General features: G+C 43.8%; 1 protein-coding gene across 1 annotated transcript in view; it reads left to right on the top strand.

Annotated features, from left to right (window-relative positions):
• The window catches only part of Ahrr (aryl hydrocarbon receptor repressor), an 86832-nt gene extending 64468 nt beyond the window's left edge, over positions 1 to 22364 (top strand). Inside the window, exons 4-10 of the mRNA XM_052742785.1 lie at positions 418 to 507; positions 7890 to 8019; positions 9694 to 9827; positions 13033 to 13229; positions 20210 to 20271; positions 20508 to 20649; positions 21356 to 22364. Of these exons, the coding sequence (XP_052598745.1) occupies positions 418 to 507; positions 7890 to 8019; positions 9694 to 9827; positions 13033 to 13229; positions 20210 to 20271; positions 20508 to 20649; positions 21356 to 22364 (1764 nt within the window). The remainder of the gene's footprint in view (positions 1 to 417; positions 508 to 7889; positions 8020 to 9693; positions 9828 to 13032; positions 13230 to 20209; positions 20272 to 20507; positions 20650 to 21355) is intronic.
• The last annotated feature ends 412 nt before the right edge of the window (positions 22365 to 22776 follow it).

Genomic DNA, 22776 nt, shown 5'->3' on the forward strand with positions numbered 1-22776 from the left:
TTTTTTTTTAATAGACAACCAAAATTAGGAGAGAATATGTACACAAATTCTTAGAAAAGCTGAAAAAAATTCCCAAATAGTGTACAGAAGGCTCAACAATAAAGTGAAATGTCCCCATTTTGCTTCCTCCTGTGATGATGCCTCATTATGTCAGTCTGATGCTGCTTTTATTTCATTAAACATGCATGTTGTACCCCTGGAGAGAGATCCAAATCTTCACACTCACAAACCATGGCCAACTTCCTTGGTCTCCTGTTAACGGGGAGCTGTTATAAAAAGGTGATAGAAAGTTGATATGGGCATTTCTAGAGGTTATACAAAACAGGAGAAATGTTGAGAAATTTATGCAGACCTAACCACCTCTTGTTCTTTTCATTTTGGGTGAGCCAACTCAATTTCATTGTTTTTTCTTCTTAGTCTCTCAATGGCTTTGCTCTGGTGGTGAGTGCAGAAGGAATGATCTTTTATGCATCGGCAACAATTGTGGACTATCTGGGCTTCCATCAGGTAAATGAAGTGAAAACAGCCTTTTGATATATTAAATGTTGGGTTCTATTACCTTTATCAATTTCTTCAAAGCTTCAGACTATCTAAGATCAAGATCTTTATATCATATGACCCAGCTTTGTCTAGGGTAACATGTCAGCTTCAGTGGAGCATTGTGGTGCTTGGAGACCCTGAGGGGCTGAGACCCTACTCTTTAGCTTCTCATATTCAGAGCACCATCTCATGTGATAATTCCATATCTTAGACTCAAGATACTTAGTGTGTTCCAGACATAATTTCTTCTAGAAATGCCCTTATCAATTTTGCAAATTCTTCATTGGAACAATGACTTAGCCCCCCAGGCTATGTGATTCTAGCCCATGGGGCAAAGGATTGGGGCCCAGATGCCTCAAAAACCAGACCCTGGAAACTGACTTATCAACAAACAGGTTACAAGAAGACCTTTTACTCAAGGCACAGAAAGGAATAAGGAAGTGTTTCCTGTTTGACCTCAGGAAGAAAGAAGCCTCAAGAGGAAACCAGGTCAAGTGAGAATCCAGATCTGCATTACTGTGGAGATAAGGCTGTGTTCTGCTTTAAATTACTTTATATTATGTAAAAAAAATTATTTAAAAAATTTATATTAGCTTTCAGGCTGTGCCTCTCCCTGAATGACTCCATTTTACAAGCAGTGTTTGGCTCCAATTTGGGGGCAAATGCAAAGGCAGTTTATCTGAGCTCCTCACTGTGCATGTAGACATCACCACTTAGCCAGCCCTACCCACAAGGCATGAACGGGTAAATAACTTAATATTAAATGTAAAAATGTATTATCTATAAACATCAAAGTAGACTAGGAGCATATGAACATATGGGTATATAAAAGCCATTATCAGAAAACCTAGGCACAAGAACTTAACACATCAGACTAAAGAAGGGTGCAATTCCCTCACCTGATGAAGTGGTTTAAATGAGAAATATCATCTATAGGCTCATATGTTTGAACATCTGGTCCCTATTTGGCAGTGCTGTTAGAGAAGGTTATGGGAGACATAACCTTGCTAGAGGAAGTGTGTCACTGGGGGCAGCTTTGAGAGTTCATAAGCCTCACCTCATGTCTTAGTTAGGGTTTCTGTTGCTGTGAAGAGACACCATGACCACAGCAACTTTTATAAAGTAAAACATTTAATTGTGGTGGCAGCTTACAGTTTAGAGGCTCAGTCCATTATCATCATGGTGAGGAGCATGGCAGCGTGCAGGCAGACATAGTGCTGGCTATATCTTGATCAGAAGGTAAAAGGAAGTGGACTGAGTGTCACAATGAGTGAAGCTTGAGCAAAAGAGACCTCAAAACCTACCCCTACAGTGACATACTTCCTCTAAGAAGGCCACACCTACTTCAATAAGGCCACACCTCCTAATAGTGCCACTCCCTTTGGGGGCCATTTTCTCTCAAACTACCACACCACACTTCTAGTTTGATTTTCTCTGCCTCATATTTTTGGTTGAGGATGTGATCTATCAGCTTCCTGCTATGCCTACTACATGCTGCCATGTAGGACTCTTATCCCTCTGAACTATAAGCCAAAATAAATTATTTCTTCCATAAGTCAGTCACTTTTGGTCATGGTGTTTTATCATGGCAACAGAAAAGTAAATGATACACCTGGTCTCCATAAAAAGGACATCTAATGTTATAAAAGTGATGACCCTTCATTTACCTGGTGTGTGCATCTAGGGACTAACAAAGACTCCTAGTTATCCTCAGAGCTTCATTTCAACTTGGCCCTCACTGCTGACTCAAATTGGCTATCTGCCCATCCCTTTCCATTTGTCCATCCATCCATCTATCCACATGGACCTGGTCTTGTACCTCATCTCTAAGTTCTCCAGGGTCCTCTGCTTTGCCTATGCAATTCAACTCAAATTTTAGGTCCAGCTCAGTCTTGTCACCCTGCCTTGCTCTACACACCTTCAACAGTTCTCCAGTTGGGTTATTAATATTTTATCTATGCACTGAAGAAATTTTCTTTCTATCTGTATCAGTTGTTTGCCTCTGCCTCTAGTAAGGCCTTTTTAAACTCCTTAAATTTTTCTGTGGCCTCTCTTACACTTTTGTATCTACTCTGTAGCCTATATACATACATACAGATAGATAGATATACAGATAGATGATAGACATATAGATAGATGATAAACAGATTTACTGTATGATGTATAATGTTGATTTAAGAGTTAGTATTAGTAATAGGTGACAGACAGACAATTGAACAGACAGATGGTAGATGATAGAAACATTTACTGAGTAATGCATAATGTCTGACCTGAGAATTAGTGTTAGTAATTAAGATAGAAATAAAAGAGCCTATGTTTTCCATTTGCCAATTTTCAAGAGAAATTGGAACAATTTGGAAAATAGCAGCCAACAAAGCCAATACAGCTCATAAATCTATTATTCAATCAATTCTGACATGTGAAAAGACACAAACATGCTTGTTTATGTTTCCTGCATAGCACATTCATAACAACTACTGCACAGTAGGGCTTCCAATCTGGAAACTAACATGGGCTCACCAGTGAATCAAAATTGGCAGTGGCAGGGTGTGGTTGAGGTGTACATCAAATTCATTCAACAGGCCATGCCACAAAAACATCCCCTCTGTTATGCGTGAACCTAATTAGTCTTAACAATTAAAAACCCAGAGTCAGGTATCAAGGGTGAAAACTGAAAGATCAGAGAAGCAGAGCAGCAACTACTTCTTATCTCTATGAATCCTCAGACCGAATGGGGGGGCCAAGATTCTGTCTCCACATTCCTGTCTCTACCTCCCTAGTCCTAGGATTAAAGGCCTGTACTACCACCACCTGGCTCTGTTTCTCTTTTAAAATGGTTCAATCTCATATAGCCCAGGGTGGCCTTGAAATCTTGATCCTCTTACTTCCTCTTCCCAAGTGCTGGGATTAAAGGTGTGTGCCACCACTGCCTAGCACCTATAGTTAACTAGTGGCTAGCTCTGCCCTCTGATCTCCAGGCAAGCTTTATTTGTCAGAACACAAACAAAATACCATACAACACCTCTGAAGATGAGTTCACAACAAAGTCCTAAGCACACAGGAAGCCAAGCCATGATGGCAAGCATGAGCCAGTAGACAATAAATGAATATAGTCCTTACCAGAAGAACATAAGAAAAACAACCCCACCTGAGGAAAGACAGGAAATAAATATATTTAAAATAGCAGGGGACCAAGTGTAACAGTGCATGTTTTAAATCTCAGTGCTCAGGACAGCCTGGTCTTGAGGGGACCTCACATTAGAGCACTGAGTCAGTCTCTCCCTCTGAAATGACAACAGCCCCCAGGGAAGACTGAAGTCTGCTTGAGCTATTACATTTCCTAAAGCAGACTCTATCAACTTTGACTTTGTTTGCAGCATGGAGATATTGTCCATTTGCCAGAATTCATGTTCCTCTGTGTAGGTTCCCAGTGCCCTTGATAGTGCAGAATTTGGGCATGGAGGCAGATAAGAACATGGCACGGTGGTATGATTCTTATATTAAAATAGTCCCCAGTAGTCTCTCTTGCTTGTGTATGTAGGATTCAAAGCTAGAAAGAGACACCTGCCACCTTCTACATGTTCAGAATTACTTTAATTTAATCCTTTTCTGTGAGTAGGCTATAAACTCCTTAGCTACACCTAGATCTTCTCCCTTTATCCACAACTGATGGTCTCACTACATAGCTGGGTGTTAAGGACAGAGGCTCTGAAGTACAGAATGGCTTATATTCAAGGTAGAATTTCCTTGCTGGAATTTTACTTATTAGAGCTCTGCTATTTCTCTTTAACTGTTAGGAGTATAAGTCAGTTTTTCCTTCATCATAGAAAATGTTTCCATTGTCTTTACTTTATTCAAAATATTTCAAAGTGTTACAATAGCTTTGTGCTCTCATTAGCATCTTGTATCAAATGCTTCACAAAAGTCAAGAGCCAATTCCTTCCTGAGTATACCGTTCAGCTTCTTCAGATCAGCACAGCTGTAAAATTTAGGTCTATGAAGCTTATTCATTCAGGAAACTGTGTCGTCCCTCACAGTGACCTGTGGCAGCTGTTATCAAGTGAACCAGAACATCACAGCTCTATGGTCTGAGCAAGGACACCTATCTATGTCCAGTTAGTAGATGCATATACTCTTTGCCCAAGAATTAAAAATGACAGTTGCCAGACACATAGCTTGTAAAAGACAGGCTTGCCTTTGTGTCCCATTGCATGGATAGTGGCTTGGAGCTGAAGTAAAGACTACTTCCCTGGTGGCAGCAGTGTCTAGTTTTTGTGTCCTCTTCACCCCTTCTCACATTTCTTTCCATTACTTCTCTTGGTTTTCCTTTGTGGCATCTGCTCTAGGAAACCTTGAAGGGCAAGGGGCCACCACACCTGTGGCATTAGTTATTAAAACAGGAATTTGTTTCTTAAATCTAAAACTATTTCATGCTTTCTTCGAATTTGTCATAGAAATATATGGCTTTGTTTTGTCCTCCCTTCTGGCTTTGCTGTCTCTTCCACTGTCTTGTCTGCCCTTTGCCCTGGTTACCTGCAGGCCCACAGCTCACATCAACCTAGATATACCCCTTCACTAACTAAGGCATGTAGAGATGATAGATGAGAGTCTTGGGAGGCCAGTGGACACTGGAAACCACGCTCTCTGATGGATCTATAAAGCTCAGGGTCACCCCGAAAACAGGTAAAAAGAATGCATCCTACAGCACCTACTTGCACCCTCACTCTGAGAATCATGGGAGCCCACTGCGCCCAGATCAGCAGTTTCTGTAACACGAATCTTAAAAGATCTTATTAAATAAAAAACATGAAGCCAGATGTTGGGGTGAATTCTGAAAGATCAGAGAAGCAGAACAAGCCACAGCTAACCTCACCTCGCCAACTTCTCAGCCAATCCTGTTTCCTCAGACTGGAAGCCTCTGAGTCCTCATCCAAATGAATCTCAGCTGAACTGCTGCTAAAAGCCTAAAAGCTTAAAAGCCTCTAGTTCCTGGTCCTCATGCCTTATATACCTTTCTGCTTCCTGCCATCACTTCCTAGGATTAAAGGTGTGTGTCACCATGCCTGGCTGTTTCCAGATGTGATAGGATTGAAGGCGTGTGTGCCACTCTTTTCTGGCCTCTGTCTATCTAGTGGCTGTTTTATTCTCTGACCCCAGATAAGTTTATTAGGGTGCACAATATATTGGGGGACACAGTATCACCACAAGTTTCTCTAGTTAAAACCACATAAGGAAATAGCACTGCCTGCAATATGGTAAAAACAACAACAAAAACATCAATTACTAAGGATGAATGCACTCAATGACTTACAGAACACCCACACAGAAAATGAAAAAACAGTGTTTTCAATTAAACTAAAGGTTGATCTAAATACATGGTGAGATATACCATACCCAGAAGACTCATTACTGTCATGAAGATGTCAGCCTTTTCCACATCAAACTATATAATTTGTGGGATTACAGTGTAAGCAGAGACACTTTGAGTGAACATTGGCACTCTAATTCTAGAATCTTCATTGACATGCATGTGTCAATATAATAACATTCTTAGGAGAGGAGGGGATTACCAGATGGCAAGGAATAGGTTTCTCAGAGACTAGGCATAGAGGGCTAAGTGGGATAGTGAAAGTCAGGCAGACCCACAAACAGCACTGCTCTGTAATCTGACGGTTCTCTCCCACCTGCCATTTCCCAAATAACCACCCAGAGGCCTATATTAATTATAAATGTTTGGCCAATGGCTCAGGCTTATTACTAGCTAGCTCTTACATTTAAATTAACTCATTTCTATTAATCTATGTATCCTTATGTGACCCGTGGCTTACCAGTTCTTTCACATCTTGCTTCTTGCGCGTCTTGCAGTGTCTGGCCACCCTTCTTCTCCCTGTCTTTAGTTTGAATGTACCACCTAACCTTATTCTTCCTGTCCATTGGTCAAAACAGCCTTTTATATCGACCAATGAGAGCAACACATATTCTCAGCGTACAGAAAGACCATCCCACAGCACTGCTCAGAGACAAATGGCCTGGACCTATGAAAACATCCACTCCTGCAGTCATCCAAGCCAGAGAAAACACTTATCTCCTGTTTTGTATCACAGACATTTTTAGAGAAAGCAAGACAAAGATAGGAGGAAAGAGTGGGTACATTATAAAATGCCACCATAGGGCTGGAGAGATGGCTCAGTGGTTAAGAGCACTGACTGCTCTTCCAGAGGTTCTGAGTTCAATTCCCAGCAACCACATGATGGCTCACAACCATTTGTAATGAGATCTGGTGCCCTCTTCTGGCCTTCAGTCATACATGCCGTATACATAATAAATAAATAAATCTTAAAAAAAAAAAAAGAAATTTGTTTGCTGGGCGGTGGTGGCGCACGCCTTTAATCCCAGCACTCGGGAGGCAGAGCCAGGTGGATCTCTGTGAGTTCGAGGCCAGCCTGGACTACCAAGTGAGTTCCAGGAAAGGCGCAAAGCTACACAGAGAAACCCTGTCTTGAAAAACCAAAAAAAAAAAAAAAAAAAAATGCCACCATATGAAGATGTTGCTGTCACACAAAGACCAGTCTTACAGTTGTGATACTGGGCAGAAAGATAGATTCCAAAGAATCCAATGTTCCTTTGGTATGGAATTCAACCTGTGTGTGTAACATAAACCATAATTTAGGGGTGTCCCAAGAGGCCCTATAGAGATGCTGCAGGACCTGATGGCATTAATAGGCTGGGTTCCCAGTGCAAAGAATAAGCCAAATTCTTCATTATGAGGATGGTAAGGGTCATAGAAGACCTCTCCAAGTTCATGGGTTATCTGTACATTGGCATAGTCAAAACCTTAATGTCAGCTTTGTAGGTCAAAGTTTCTGCAGATACCAGAGAATTCCAATAACTGAAAAACTGGCTTCCTCTAAAGTCTGATTTTCTTTAAGGAGGTTAGAGGAAAGAGGATCAGAGAGAGGGTCATGATCTGGTGGGTCCTAGGCATTTCATAGGCCTGTGTAGGTGGAAGTATATGACACAATTGGCCTGAAGGACCAGAGTTGAATTAGGAAAGGGGACAACTGAGTGCCCATTGCTTGAGGGGCATAATGATACCACCATGCAGGCCAGATCCTAGGGGTCACAGAGTGAAGATGCCCTGGGGTGACATGACCATGGAGGCACATCCTGCCAGGAAGTGTTGTTGGAGCCTCAAGATTAAAGGTCTGTCTTTTTCTCAAAGCTTTTTTTGTTTGTTTTTTTTCACATGTGACTTGCCTTTGAATGATTGATGTGGGGATCATGTGATTCTTAACCATCAGAACACATAAATTCAGGATGAGGCTAAAGCAACTGCTTCTGTATTTCAGACTGATGTAATGCACCAAAACATTTATGACTACATCCATGTGGATGACCGACAGGACTTCTGCAGACAGCTGCACTGGGCCATGGACCCTCCACAGGTGGTGTTTGGACAGTCCCCACATGCCGACACAGGTAGGTCAATTTCAATGACGTCCACATTTTCCTCTATATCTACATGGAATTTCCTTCAGGTTCTACTTTCTCTTGAGCCCTCCTCTCCATACTCCTGCAGCCAGCAGTTGGTCCATCCTAGGCTCTGTGTGGCTACTGGGGACCTTTGCATCATGGCACTTGCTCCATTCTCTTCTGCTTTTCACTACGGTAGATACTTGAGATACTCAGCTCATAGAGAGAAAAAGGTTATTTTGTTTCATAGTTTGGAAGGCTTCAATCCATTAACTGTGGATCCTTTGCTTTTAGGCATTTAGTGAGGGGCAGCACATTATAGTGAGTGTCTGTTGAGGCAAAATCCTTATCTGCCATCCAACTCAAAGAGGAAAAAGAAGGGAATTGGGTCCATATTAGTTACTTTAGCTGTTGCTGCAACAAAAACGTGACAAAAGCAGCTTAAGGAAGGAAGGTTTATTTCTGTACACTGTTAGAAGATAGAGCCCACCATAACAGAAAAGCCATGGCTGCAGGGCATGAGGTGGCTGGTCACATTGCACCCACGGTCAGGAAACGGAGATGGTTGCTAGTACTCAGCTCTCCTTTTCATTCAGCCTAGGACCCCAGGTCATGGAATGGTGTCACCACGTTTCAGGTGGATCTTCCCACTACAATTAATCCAGTCTAGAAACTCCCTCAGACATGTCCAAAGGTTTGTTTATTGAGCTATTCTAGAGCCTATCAAGTTGATAATCAAGATTAATAATCACAGATCTATCCCTTGTCATGTTAACACCCAAACATATCACTTTAAATTGTAACTGGGTCCCATAATACCTCTCAAGAACATGCCCTAAAGCCCTAACACCTCTCACTGCCTCTTATAAGTTCCACCACCATAAGCTGGGGTCCATGGGCCTTTGGAGGATACTCAAGATCCAAACTCCAGGCTCTGCCATATTTGGTATTTTCAACACTCCCTAAGAACCTAAGAACTTGTCACTTGTTTCACAAACCCTCTCAAGCCCCTTACCTTGCAGGCAGCTTCTTTGGACCTATTTACATTTAACTGAAAAGCAAAAACAAAACCTTCCACAGTAGTAGTTATACTTTGTGCACTAGAACCCTGTAAATCATTCCCCAACAAATTCATTGTACACAATTGATAAAGATGCGCTGTGCATAGAATATTTCCGTAAGTAGTAGGTAACCATGGGGTTGAAGGAGACAGATGCATGTGGGTCGTGGACTTCATCCAGGAGTTCATTCAGATGATGGTTTCCTACAGAAACTTTAAATAATACAAAGAAAAATTTCCACCCAACCTTAGCATCCAACAGAATAATTCACCTTAGACTTAAGGTGCCTTCATGTCGTATCATTTATGCAGCTCCAATGACACTAAGCGGGTGACCTTAGTCACACATGCATCAGTGCTAAAAATCAACGTCATTAAGGGTAGCGCCAATGAAAGCAAAATCCATCAAAGCACTGTCTCTTGGAGACATAGGGGTGACAAAGGCTTGGGGAATCGTGGAGAGATGTGCATTTTAAACAGAGTGGCATGTTTGTTACAAGCTTCATGGCAGCTACTTACATTTCTCCTGTGTGCTTATCCACTGTCTTCATAGGTCTAGTTTGTTGTTTTCCAGCCTAATCATCATATTTTATTTTGCATTATTTGAATTATCTTGTCAGACAGTACCATCCTCGGGAAGTTGCTCAGGGCCCAGGAACGGGGCAAGGGCTTGCCGTCAGAGTACTCAGCCTTCTTGACACGTTGCTTCATCTGTCGCGTCCGCTGCTTGCTGGACAGCACCTCTGGCTTTCTGGTGAGTGGGTGGATGCCAGGCACATGTGGGATACATTCTACCCTGCTGAAGAAAAGGTGGGGACAGAGTGGACACTGTATGGAGGCTCTAAGTAAGTAAGCTGGCAGAGCTGGACCTTGATAGCACTCGCTGACAGGTAGATGGGGAGAAAATGATATAAGGCCCTGGAGGACTATAAGAAAAGCAGATGAAATATTTAAAAATTGACAATTTTCAATTCTAGTTTAGTTGTACATTTATTTAAAACTCATTTAAAAGTCTTTTCTAGGGCTGGAGATGTAGTAAATAAGTAGAATACTTCCCTCGCAGAATAATTTCCACACTTTGATTCCCAGTGCCATATAAACTGTATATGGTGGCTCACACTTAAAATTCCAGCAGTTGGAAGGTGGAAGTAGTGGGATCAGTTCAATTATCCCCAGCTACATAGCAAGTACAAGGCCAACCTGGGGTGCATGAGACCCTGTCTCTGAATAAGTAAATAAAGATTAAAAGTAGGGCTGATGAGATTGCTCAGTGGGTAAATGTGCTTGATGTCAAACCTGACCCCCTGAGTTTGCTCTCTAGGACCCATATAGTGGAAGGGGAGAGCCAGCTCCTGGAAGCTGCCTTCTGATCTCCACATGTGCACCATGGCATAGCTGAGTCCACAGTTTTAGTTGCAGCCCTTTCCCCCTGACAATACTTAGGTCTCCACCATTTTAAAAATGTTGTATTTTTTTCTTTATTTTTTATTAGTAGATTTATATATTTTATTATTTTACATGAGAGTGTTTTGCTTATATATAAGTATGTACCTTGTGCATGCTTCATGCCCGTGGAGATCAGAAAAGGACATTGAATCCCCTGGAATTGGAGTGACAGATGGTTTTGAACCCATGTGGGTGCTAGGAATTGAACCCAGGTCCTCTGCAAGAGCAGTATGTGCTCTTAATGCTGAGCCATCTTTCCAGCTTTAGGTTTACACTTTTTACATTTGACCTTCTTCCACCTCCATATGGAAAGAAGAGGAGGTTATCCTCTCAGGACTTAGCAGAGCAAGGACTCTGGAACCTGCCAACCTTGCCAGGCCACACTGCATTTGCCCTTTTAGAACCTTGGCCCCTGGTCCCTGTACCTCCCTCTCCGGTCAGTCACAGCTGTCTGAGAGTCCCTGGACACCCTACCTTGTCTTAGCAAGTATTCATCTCTGAGTCCTCTGACTGACCTCAGCTCCCACGGGTCAGCTTCCTAATGAGCTCAGCTTCCTAGATTGATTTGTGGACTCAGGACCATAAGATCCTGTGACCACTGCATATTGTCCTTCTGGTCCACCTAGAACAAACCTGGCATATATGCCCCATATATCTCACCTGGACAAAGGTTCTCAAGGGATTCCCATCTCCACAACCTGGACTAAGGATCATGGGAAGGTCCCATCTCCTCCAACTGAACTGAGTTTCCAGGAGAAGGGGTTATCTCCCTCACCTGGACTATGGAGCCCCAGAAGTCAAGCCCTGGGGGTTGCAGATCCTTACAGAGCATCCACCAAAGGCTGAGCTGACAATTCCTAGCAGGCTTACTGCACACCTGGGAAAGAGCCCTAAGGAAATCTGTATGGGTTCTGCCTAGAGCCTCAGTAAACCCTCTTGTTCTATCATAATTGGTGAAGATTTTTCCAATTCACACCAGCTTTACCCAGCTCTGCATCCATGGTTCTGTGAGCTACCCACAAGCTGTGGTAAGTTGGAAAAACACACAGGATAGAAGATCACAGCTTATGTTACTTAGGAACTTTCCCTCCCTCCACCCACCATGTACTTTTTTTAGCTATATTTTTAGCTTATTATTTGAGAATTTAAAACATATATAAAACGTATTTTGATGATATCCACCTTGAATCTCCCTGCATGTGGGCCTGCCCATAGGAGTTAACAGGGAGATTCAGGGTGGATATCATCAAAATATGTTTTATATATGTATTAAATTTTCAAATAATAAATTAAAAATATAACTAAAAAAGAAAAAGGTGTGATTTATGCCTCCATTCAAATCTATTATCTCATACCAATTCACAAAGAACCACTGACATTGGGTTAATCCATAGGCACTTCACAGGCCCTTTCCACTTCATCCTAAAGTCTAGGCAGGGGTGGGGAGGGTGCTGCCTGCCCAGGATCAATTGTTAGAACATTGAGATCTGATTGACTTTGTGTCAATAATTCTAAATCAGCAATAGTGGGAATATTTATATCAAAGAAACTGACAAACACTGAAAATCTAGAATTGTTTTCCTTGGAGCTGGGCATTGAATGTTTCCTAGTACACCACTGCCTAAAATTGCCCACACCATGTATGTGATTGACACTAAGTGAATCCTTGCAAGTATTTGTTCATTCCACAACCCATGGATGTACTCAGGCATGGATGAGCTGGGAAGAAGGGAAGAGTGATGGAAGAAGAGAAGATGGATGCATAAAGGGATAGAGAGGGTATGGGTCCATGCTGCTAGGTCATCTGAAGGCAGGAGAACCCTGAAGGAACTTGGGAACTAATTCAGTGATATAGCAGCTTTCCCTATATGAATATCTATCTATCTATCTATCTATCTATCTATCTATCTATCTATCTATCTCTATATATATATATATATATATTGGTTTTTCAAGACAGGGTTTCTCTGTGTAGCTTTGCACCTTTCCTGGAACTCTGTAGTCCAGCTGGCCTCGAACTCACAGAGATCTGCCTGCCTCTGCCTCCTGAGTGCTGGGATTAAAGGCATATACCACCATTGCCTGGCCCCTGTATATTCTAGATTAATAAAATTAAGCTGTCCCTGCCTAATCATTAAAAGTGAGAAATACTAATTTGGAAATGGAAAGTCAAAGCTAGGTCAGCTCTCAGGGAACTCCTGCAAAACATGGCTGATGGCTGGGTATATGTCTGTGACAACTCGGGTAGATGTGTACTTATATCTTTCTCTATATACACACATGGGGGCGGGGGAGGTGTCAACATGTGCATGGGTGAGATTATGCTATCCATAAATGGTCTCCAGACTGCCAGTGAAGGAACTGTAGCCCTAGGGCAGAGCTAGTATCCAGGAGGCTGAGAGTCACTAAGGTAGGGGAAGCAGGGGTTTCCTAAAGTGTTAGAATGATGGTATTGCTACAAAGTTACCTTCACAACTCTGTGAACAACTGTTCTTCTGTCTTTAAAACACCAGACTATGCAGTTCCAAGGAAAATTAAAATTCCTGTTTGGACAGAAGAAGAAGGCACCATCCGGAACAGCCCTTCCCCCTCGACTCTCGTTGTTTTGCATTGTGGTGCCAGTCCTACCTTCTGTAGCTGAGATGAAAATGAAAAGTGCATTCTTGAGGGCGAAGCACAGGACAGATTTTGTGGTTACAGTGGACTCAAGGTGAGCGTGAATTATCACATTACAACATTGAACTATGATAGCAAAATGTCCTACATGTTGTAATTTCTATTAATTTTTCCTAGCAAATAATAAACATGAAGTCTGACATTTTAAAACCCTTACACAATGCACCTGACTACTCTTAGGGAAAAGTATCTTTTCAAAATTGGTGCAAACTGTAGCATCACACACTTTCATTTCAGCTACACTAAAGCTGCCCTTAACCTCTAGGCTCAGAGTAAGCAAGCCCCCAGAGAGAGGCCAAAGTGGGCCTGTCACTCTATGGGCCCTGCCTCCTCCTCAGTTTGTTGGTGTAGGGCACAACACAGATAGATATTTAGCAAACACAGGCATATCAAAGGTTAGTGTCAGGACTGTGCCAGCTCTCTAGGCCCTCATCTGGCCAGTCCTATGGCATTTTCTCAACTTTCAAGAGTAGAGAACACTCCTAGTTTTCTGGGCCATGTCTATGATTGATTCATGGATTCATTTCCAGGAGAGATTTAAAATGCTATGCATATAAAGCTATTTTCTACCTGGTATAGTGACATGGGAGTATGAGGTCAGAGGGAGTTGGGAGACAGGGATGCCTCAGTTCTGAATTGGTTTCTGTTGTGTGACACTATTCCTGGAGAGACATGAACAAATGTCTACTCACCCGAGATACTGAACTGAAGATGTTGTACCCAGAGACCCCCCAAAGACCACCAAGAGACTGAATCTGATGCAAAAGCAAAGAATCTTTGTATTGTGAGTTAACTTGGGACTCTCCATCAGTCTGATGCAGCACCAGAGCAGAAGAGACCCCAAGTAGCAATGGGGCAGGGTTTTTAAAGCAAGGGGGGCTTGGGGTCTACAGACTTCATAGGAACAGACTCAGGATTGGTTTATGTGAGTGACAATCATGTTAGTAATTTTTAATTGGCTAGGGTTAGTTGGTGGTTACAGTTATCATTTTTGGGCAGGCCTGGACAAGTCCCAGGCTTTGTCCTTGAGCTGCCATGAAGGCTGGCTGGCCTAGCGCGTACTGACTGTGGGGACTGGCTCAGTGGCCCGGACTCTCACATTGACCCATGTACGGTAGCTCTAAGTTGGTGAGGGGTCCCAAACGGTAAACAATTGGTTGAACCTTGGTTGGTCAGAACACATGCAGAAAGAAAGCTACTGCAAGGACTAAGTCTTTTGTTCATGGCCTTCCCAGAAACTGCTTGTTCAAGTCTCAGGAAACTGAAATTGAGGCCTGATCTCTAAGAGAAGACTGAGCAGCCTGTTATGGCATCTGCTTGGTCCTTTCAAAGGCGGATCAAAGCATGGATATCACAAAGTCCAACTTGATAAACTAATGACTTTTATTAGGGTTACTTATAGGAATGTGGATGAGGGGTCACTTACAGGAACAGAAATGACTCAAAGACAGCTACATCTAAAGCCCACTCCAACATGAGTGACAGATCAAAAAAGCTGGAAATTTGGAGCATACTGCCTATCCTTCAGGCAGCTCAATAGGTTGGAGAGTGGCCTTTTCTGGTGGCTCTGTTGGTCTGAGCCTTTTCTAGGAACCTCAGCCCCTCTGAGGGTCTTCTAGGCAGTTTGACGAGACTATCAGCAGTTTTTGCTGCTTATACACTCTTGGGAGATGCCTAGTGAATCTATTTAGTTTCAGGGACTTCCTGAAGCTATTACTTCAGGAAGTAATTTACTTCCTGAAGTTATTTACTTCCTGTCTTAATGATCTTCCATGCATGATTGAATGCTTTGCCTTCCTTAGGACATCCTGTTGTTTTGTTTTACTTCCCTGTAAACATGCTGACATTAACTATTTCTTTTGCATCCTATGTCTTAAGGCATTTCCCTCTGAGATGAAAAGTTCTAATCTAGGAGGAAGCTGCTACACAACAATTTTCCACTAGATTGTAGGCAACACTTTCTCCTGTTCTACTATAATAGTAGTAGTCAAAACAACCCTAATTCCCAGACACTTGTATGTCCTTTGGTGACTAAAGCAGAACCAAGCTGCCCATCACCCCCTCCAGAGCATAGTTAGGTCTCAGGCTATGGTTGCATTAGCCAAGACAGAAAGGCTTGGAATAAATAGTTAAAGCTGAGATGGGCTCTCCATTTATTTAAAATTGAACCAGGAGTTTCAGCTGTAACCCTGACCCTGGCCCTAACCTGAGTCATGGTGCTCTTCTCATAGAGGCAGTTGTGAGCTCTTCTATGGCCTTGGTTGCTGGAAGAGTGCTGGGGAGGGAGCCTCTGGGACCACCATTTCCTCATCAATCTTGTTCCCTCCAAGGTACAGCCTCCATGAGGGCAGTTAAATGCCTTATCAGGCCACTTCAGGAGGCACTGCCCATTCTACTGGCCTCCCCATCCTGACCTGAGGATGTCATGCCCCAAGCAAGCATCCTGGGACAGTGCCACTAATGAGCCCTTCCTCATCCATGAGCTACTCTGTGATCTCTCTTGGGTTATTGGCTGAAAAGGAAGGGATCCTGTTTGCTCTGTTGCACCAGATCCCTTCTCTCACCCTTCGTGGTCTCTCTGCTGCAGCTAAGGCTGAGTGACCACTCTGTGGCTTAGTCCTAGCCCATGGCCTTGGTTCCCTGTAATCGCTCTTAGAGAAGCCCCTTGTTTGACCTAAGTGTCTGCTGCCTTCCCATTTTGCAGGACAATAAACACCAGGTAGAAAGAAAACCTCAGCAGGTTACCAATTCAGCACATGAATACAGGTCTGTTAACTGACCCTCAGGAGTAATTTGTCAAGTCTGCACAAACCACAGACACAGAGCTCACCACCACATACAGTATGTACACTTAGAAGATGCAGTTAGCAAATGTTTCAGCCAGTGGTGGAAATCTGGCCCCTGTTGTTTCTGCCTTTCTTTCTTAGCTGGGTGCCTTTGTCTGTTCATCTTGCTCCTTGTCTTAGTTAGGTTTCTATTGCTGTGAAGAGACACCATGACCATGACAACTCTTATAAAGAAAACATTTAATTGGGGTGGCTCATTACAGTTTCAGAGGTTCAGTCCATTATCATCATGATGGGGAGCATGACTGCATGTAGGCAGATGTGGTGCTGGAGCTGAGAATCCTACATCTTGCAGGCAACAGGAAATCAACTGACTCAGTGGGTGGTATCCTGAGCATAAGAAATCTCAAAGTCCACCCCCACAGTAACACACTTCATCCAACAAGGCCATACCCATTCAACAAAGCCACACCTCGTAAGATTATGAGCCAATTACACTCAGACCACCACACTCCTGGATCACGCTTTCTGTATATTTCCCAACCATGACAACTTTCCTATGGATGTATACAGTGACAAAGGACATTCACAACAGACTCAGAAATACAGGTGGAATGCAGGTAGTCACATACCTTAGCTGAGCCATCTACCTTTAGGAATACTATCACCAGTGGCAAGCTTGTCCTGCCATTTTCAGTGGTGGTCTCTGTTGCTTGCTTATATAGATATGTGAAGCACTCTCTGCTTTCTAGTTTGTCTTTTGGTCCGACATGCTTTTCTTCTTTCATCAGCATTAAATCTTGTTCTTCAGATTTGAACCTGGACTGGCCCTGAGTACCCATCCTGGAAGGCTCAAGGACTCCACATTGCATACTGCCATTTGCACCTTCACTGTCAGCTTGTTTGACCTACTTGCCTTGTCGTTGTGGCAACTTCACAGTCACCAGGGTCTTGCAGCTTAGCCCCTAGTTACCTGCTATATCCCAGATGGTGGGATGTAGTGCCTAGACATTCCCTGATGTCCAGCTACTGAGTGTCTATATCTTGTGAGAGCCAGTGTGGAGAACCTGGCTTGTTTACCAGACAATGCCAGTGGTTGCATTTAAGGCAAGCACCTGAAGCCTGCCTCTCTCCTGTTGGGTTTGGCGTCACCCTGCCACCGCATCTGTAACTCATCTCCACCTTCTGTAAATGATATGTGCACAACAACAGTCACATAAAGTTTTCCTTTCTGTGCTTTGATTTCCTAGATTCGTTACTCTGCTGTCCAGTGCCTTCCCAGCACTGAAGCCAGAGCTGCACCCCCATTGTCCCCTGGGTGCAGGGCATATGGAACTAGCCTCCAGGGATGAGACTGAGATGGCCTAGGAGGTTCCCAACCTGAGCCGGCAAACTGATGATAACATCAGACTTCTAGAACATTCTAAAAATAAGTTTGTGTACTTCCTCATTTTTTTTTTTTTTTTTTTTTTGGTTTTTCGAGACAGGGTTTCTTTATGTAGCTTTGCACCTTTCCTGGAAATCACTCTGTAGACCAGGCTGGCCTCGAACTCACAAAGATGCGCCTGCCTCTGCCTCCCGAGTGCTGGGATTAAAGGCGTGTGCCACCACCGCCCAGCCTTCCTCATTTTTTTAAATTAAAGAAATAGCATATAAAATATAAGGAGAGAAAAGCAAGGCCAGTGGGGAAAATACTTAAATGCCATGACCTGGCCAGCCAGAGCCCAGTGGTCTGCAGAGCCCACTGGTTTGCAGGGGTAGACCCCACCTGTGCAGGGTCAGGGGAAGATCAGTGTATATCAGTCTAAAGGAGTACTCTGCCTTTGTTCACTGTTTGAGTTTCCTGTTTTTAAAGGGTAATTGGGCTTGTTTTCAACAGAGATTCCCACAAACTTTCTCTTTCCCAAATGCTTTTCTAGCCCCAAAACAAAGCTCTGGGAACACTAATGCTGTGCTCAAAGCTAGGCCTGGAGAGAGACCTCTAGTGCACCCTGGGACCCAAGTAGGAAAATGCAATTTCTGGTGCCATTTCACTCTGTTTTCTAGGTATGATGGGCACAAGATTGGGTACATAGGCCACCCCACTTCAGGGAGACACCTAGATGGATTTGTAGGATTTCTGAAGACAGTAGGCCTTTAAGTAGGTGCCATACCGTGTAAACTATTCAGACTCTTAGGGAGAACCTGGTGTTCAGGACTCTTGCCCCTCTGCTTTGACCTAAATTCAGAACTGCTTTCAGCAAGCACATCACAATTCATTCTCTGCGGGCGCAGAGATGGTGGTACCAGGCCCCGAGAGCAGGCTCTGAGAGCAGCTGCATGGTATTGCAGGAGCAGCTGCTGTCCCTCACAGCTTTCTTAACCAGGGTTGTGTTGGCTGTTCCTCTTTGTTTCTTCAACCTGCTATGTTCTTTTACCTACCTGCTAAAATTTACTTCAAATCCCCAAATCAACCCTTGCCACAGTTTTGTCATTGTCCATAGATACACAGTGGGGAAAATAGGATTCTCAGAGAGTACACATTCCCAGCAGTGCCCCAGCAGGCCAGGTTTCCTTCTCTCTCAGTCTCAGCTCCTTACAGACCCCAGGTACAAAGAGCACAGAGCGCTCTGGGGTGAGTTCAGTAGATAGAGTTTGAAGTCCAGCACTGGCACTCAGCAAAGAGGCATCATCAGGCAAACCACCTAAATTTCTCCTCCCAAAAGCAAAATGGCTCCTTATCAGGATGACCCAAAATTATTCTAAACAGAATTTAAGGGAAAAATTCATGACTCCAGTAGCCCTAGCAGGCCAGCTTGGCCACCCATCCAAATATGTCCACTAAAGAGACCAGTAGTGATGAAAGCGGAGAAGGGAGACATTGATGGTAGTACTTTGGAGACAGGAACATATGAAAGGGCCCCATCTTTGGAGCATTTACATGAGCGTCTGGCTAGAATAGAGACAGAACTGGGGTAAGAGTAAGAAGTATGCTTAATTAAGCAGTTCCGGTCAAGGCATGGTAATCTTGTTAATCATTGTTTCATTTCTGGTTTTGCAAAGTGGTCTGAAGAAGTCTTTATTGCTTGAGGAGATAAACTGGGTCTCAGGAGATGGTTAGTGTTTCTTCAAGCTACAGCCCTACCATCATGGACAGTCTGTCTTATGAGGCCCTCCTGTTGCTGAAATCTAAGGTGTCTTCAGGTTTGGGGAAATGACTAAGACCTTTAGTCACCCTTTGAGAATATGAAACAGGATGCAGTAAAAAGCTGACAATAAGATGCCTCCATTATTTTTATCTTTGTGTCTTAATCCTTGAAGACGAATGAGATAGTGTATTGGATCGTTTTATGTCAACCACAAGCTAAAGTTATCTGAAAAGGAGGGAACCTCAATGGAGAAAATACCTCCATAAGATCCAACTGTAGGGCCTTTTCTTAATTAGTGATTGATAGGGGAGGGCCCAGCCTATTGTGGGTCCTCCCCATCCCTGGGCTAGTGGTCGATCCTTGGGTTCTATAAGAAAACAGGATGAGTAAATCAGTAAGCAAAACTCCTTTATCAGCTCCTGCCTAGAAGTTCCTGCCCTGCTTGAGTTCCTGCCCTCACTGCTTTTGATGATGAACTATTAAATGGAACTGTGAGTGAAATAAACCCTTTCCTCCCCAAGTTGCTTTTGGTCATGATACTTCATCACAGCAATAACCTGAACTTAGATGCTCCATGAATGATTAGTGTACCTATATACATAGGTAAGCAGGTGACCTAAAGCAAAGGACACAGATGCAAAGTGAAGGTAGAGATGCCAGATTTTCATCCTGCTTTTAGATAATTTTTGAGCCCAAGTGAGGAATTTGGTTTTTAATAAAAACAGCTCCCAAGTGCCTGTTATAACTCTCACCCCAACACTACACCCCCATATTTACCCTGGGGATAGTGGCTTTGTGATCACTAGTTCATTGTTAAAATGATGGTATAGAACATAATTTCCTTTAATCACAGGAGTCAATTGTATTTGCCTTCTGGAGGGGAGGAAGGTGCAATCTCTAAAGCCACCTACGTGCCATCTACCTCCTAAAGTAATTATTATATTTATATAATTAGCATTTATATTAATCTCTGCAATATAAAGATTAAAAGGTGTAAGTTATTTCTATCTTCTCTTGAGAAAGCAGTAATATCTGTGTTGCTAATCCCTTTCATTGTCATATTGTTAACATACATTAATGCTGTTATCTGGTCTTCACAGGGCAAAAGCTGTTACAAGTCTGTGTGAATCAGAATTGCATCCCAAACACAATTACTTAGCAGGTACTTCTAAAACTTCATGTTTTCATCTTTTCTCTATGGCAAGATGCTTTTGTCCCTGAGAGAGTTCCCCACGCCTGCAGAACTCTGTGTGTTCCCTGGAGATGACAGGGCCACCAGGGAGTACCACTGAGATAATTGCCTGCTGTGTCACTCTGGTCCTGGTCACTGCTGAGAAAAAAAAAAACCTTCCCATTAGCCCTCATTGTGACATCTTTCTCCTCTCTAAATTCTAACAGGAAGGAGTAATGGAGAAAATGGCATTTCACTGTTCAGGGGACAAACAGATAGGAGCCACTGGGCCCGGGCCCTAGCCAGGCCTTCATGTCTGTGCCTCAGGGGTGGTCCTGATCTCCTCCCGGACCCCAAGGGGGCTTCAGGGTAAGTGGTACCAGGCTTCACAGTCCCAGCCCCTGGTTAAGTCACTGTGGTTATCAGAGTGAAAGGATGGGATAGGCATGGGTAAGAAATAGTGGCTGTAGCCCTGACACCTATATGCCTGTAGACATCCTCTCAGCCTGCGCAGCAAGGCGTCAGGGAAGAGCGTGTTTGGCTCAGAAATCCTTTCAGGTCACAGCCCTTCTGTCACTTGCCACCTGCCACTGCCCACCCTCTCACCCCATCCTAACCAGGGGTCCCTATCAAATTGGCTACTAGGTAGAACCCTCTTTATCTCTCATCACACAGGTGCTAGTCCTGAAGCCACAAAGTGTCCTGGGGTCAGCCACAGGACTGTTCTTTTAATTTGATGGTCCCTACAGTATTTTATTAGTCATGATCATACAGCTAATGGAGGATACTCACCTGTGCCCCAGTAGTGCTTCCCTGGAGCAAGGAAAGCAGCATGCTGCCTGGGAACTTAGGGGCCAAAGCAGGCAAGGTAGAACAAGGAAGGCTCTTCACTGTTCCCTTGGATTGACAATAGGTGGTTGAAAAAGCCAATGTGGTCTGGGAAGACTTGAAGCTGCCCTTGGGATTTAATTGGGTACATACTAAGTTGCTACCCTCTCATAGAAAGGCCGAGGCCCCTAAGGAGGTAAGAATATCACTTCTGTTGTTATGTTCAATGGCTATCTTTTCCCTGAAGGGACAGAGAAGAAGAGGACCAGAAGCATGCACCAAGGAGGTCCACTGGTGCCCGGGGGCAGAGGGAGATGCACAAGTACAATTATGGCTTGGAAACACCAGTACACTTGAGGCACCTGAACTGGAACACAGAACAGAGAAGTCAGGAGGTCACTACCAAGCTGACTCGGCAGCCTAGTAAGAATGAGCCATCCACATGTCCAGTGCCCCATGGTTCCTGTATGCCTTACCCTGGAAGTCAGGGCATGTTCAGTGCCAGCAATATGGCTTCTTTCAAAAATTCACCAGACCATCCCACTGGTGCCTACTGCAGCCAAATGAACAGACCCTTGCAAGATATCCACCAGGGCCAGGTACATCCTTCCACCTGTCATATCCCCCAGGGAAGCCTGGGATCCAGGATCCCTCTGCCTGGAATGCAGCGCTTCACAGCCAGGGGCTATTCTACAGAGGATGCAAAATTGCCCAGTCTGCCAGTGACCATAGACACTCCATGTAATCCAGTATTGTCACTGGAAGTACCGATCAAGATGGAAAATGAATCTGGGTCCCAGGATATAGTTGATGCCAGCACAACTAGCCGGGTGTGGCTGGGAGCCAGCGACATGGCCAGGAGACATCTGGTCAGTTTCCCTTCAAGGATGCACCTAAAAACAGAGCCCGACTATAGGCAGCAGGTCTGTACCCCACACCTTGGGCATGATATGCTGGAAACTAATCCCCACAGCAGAGATACTTTTGGATCCTGCAGGGAGCAGGCTCCTTTCCTTCCTGCACATTGCACATGCCTGGATCCAGAGCCTCCTCACCACCTCTTCATGCGGGGCCACAGTGAAAGCCAGCACCCCTCTTTGGGCCAAGACTGCAGAGCTCCTATTGTTAAGCGTGAGCCCCTGGACTCACAATCATTGGCTGCTCCTGGCCAAGTGGCTATCCCCAGGGAATTTCCTAAGAGTGCCTCTATAACTGTGATCCCACCCAAATGCTCTGATGGGATTTTCCTACCCTAGAGCTGCTGCTCTGATGGAAATCTCAGTCATTGGATGATACAATATGATCAGAGATTCTTCTAGTGACGCTCTTTACAGAACTCAACGAGTGAGGCTGATTCCCTGTGTGTAGTTGAGAAGTAAAGCACCTGAATCATATAGAGCATCAGAGGATTCTCATGCATAAACCTAAGTCTGTTCAAGTGGAAAGCATTTCTCTTTGAGAAATTAAAGTGTTTAAGAAAGTAGCCAATAGTATTTTATGCTGGGCAACCCCCAACTAATGTGTCAAAGTGATGTGCCCCTGGTGCCCAATCTTGCTACATCTCCTGCCTGTATGCAGCAGAAGTTCTGAGGCTCTGAGTCAAATCTGAAGGCACACTTTGCATAGTGGTGGTCGGGGAAACATCCCATCCCATTTGGTGTTTTCTGT

The sequence above is a fragment of the Peromyscus californicus genome, unplaced genomic scaffold, assembly GCF_007827085.1.
Source record: "Peromyscus californicus insignis strain IS unplaced genomic scaffold, ASM782708v3 Scaffold_18__1_contigs__length_77618521, whole genome shotgun sequence".
Lineage (NCBI taxonomy): Eukaryota > Metazoa > Chordata > Mammalia > Rodentia > Cricetidae > Peromyscus > Peromyscus californicus.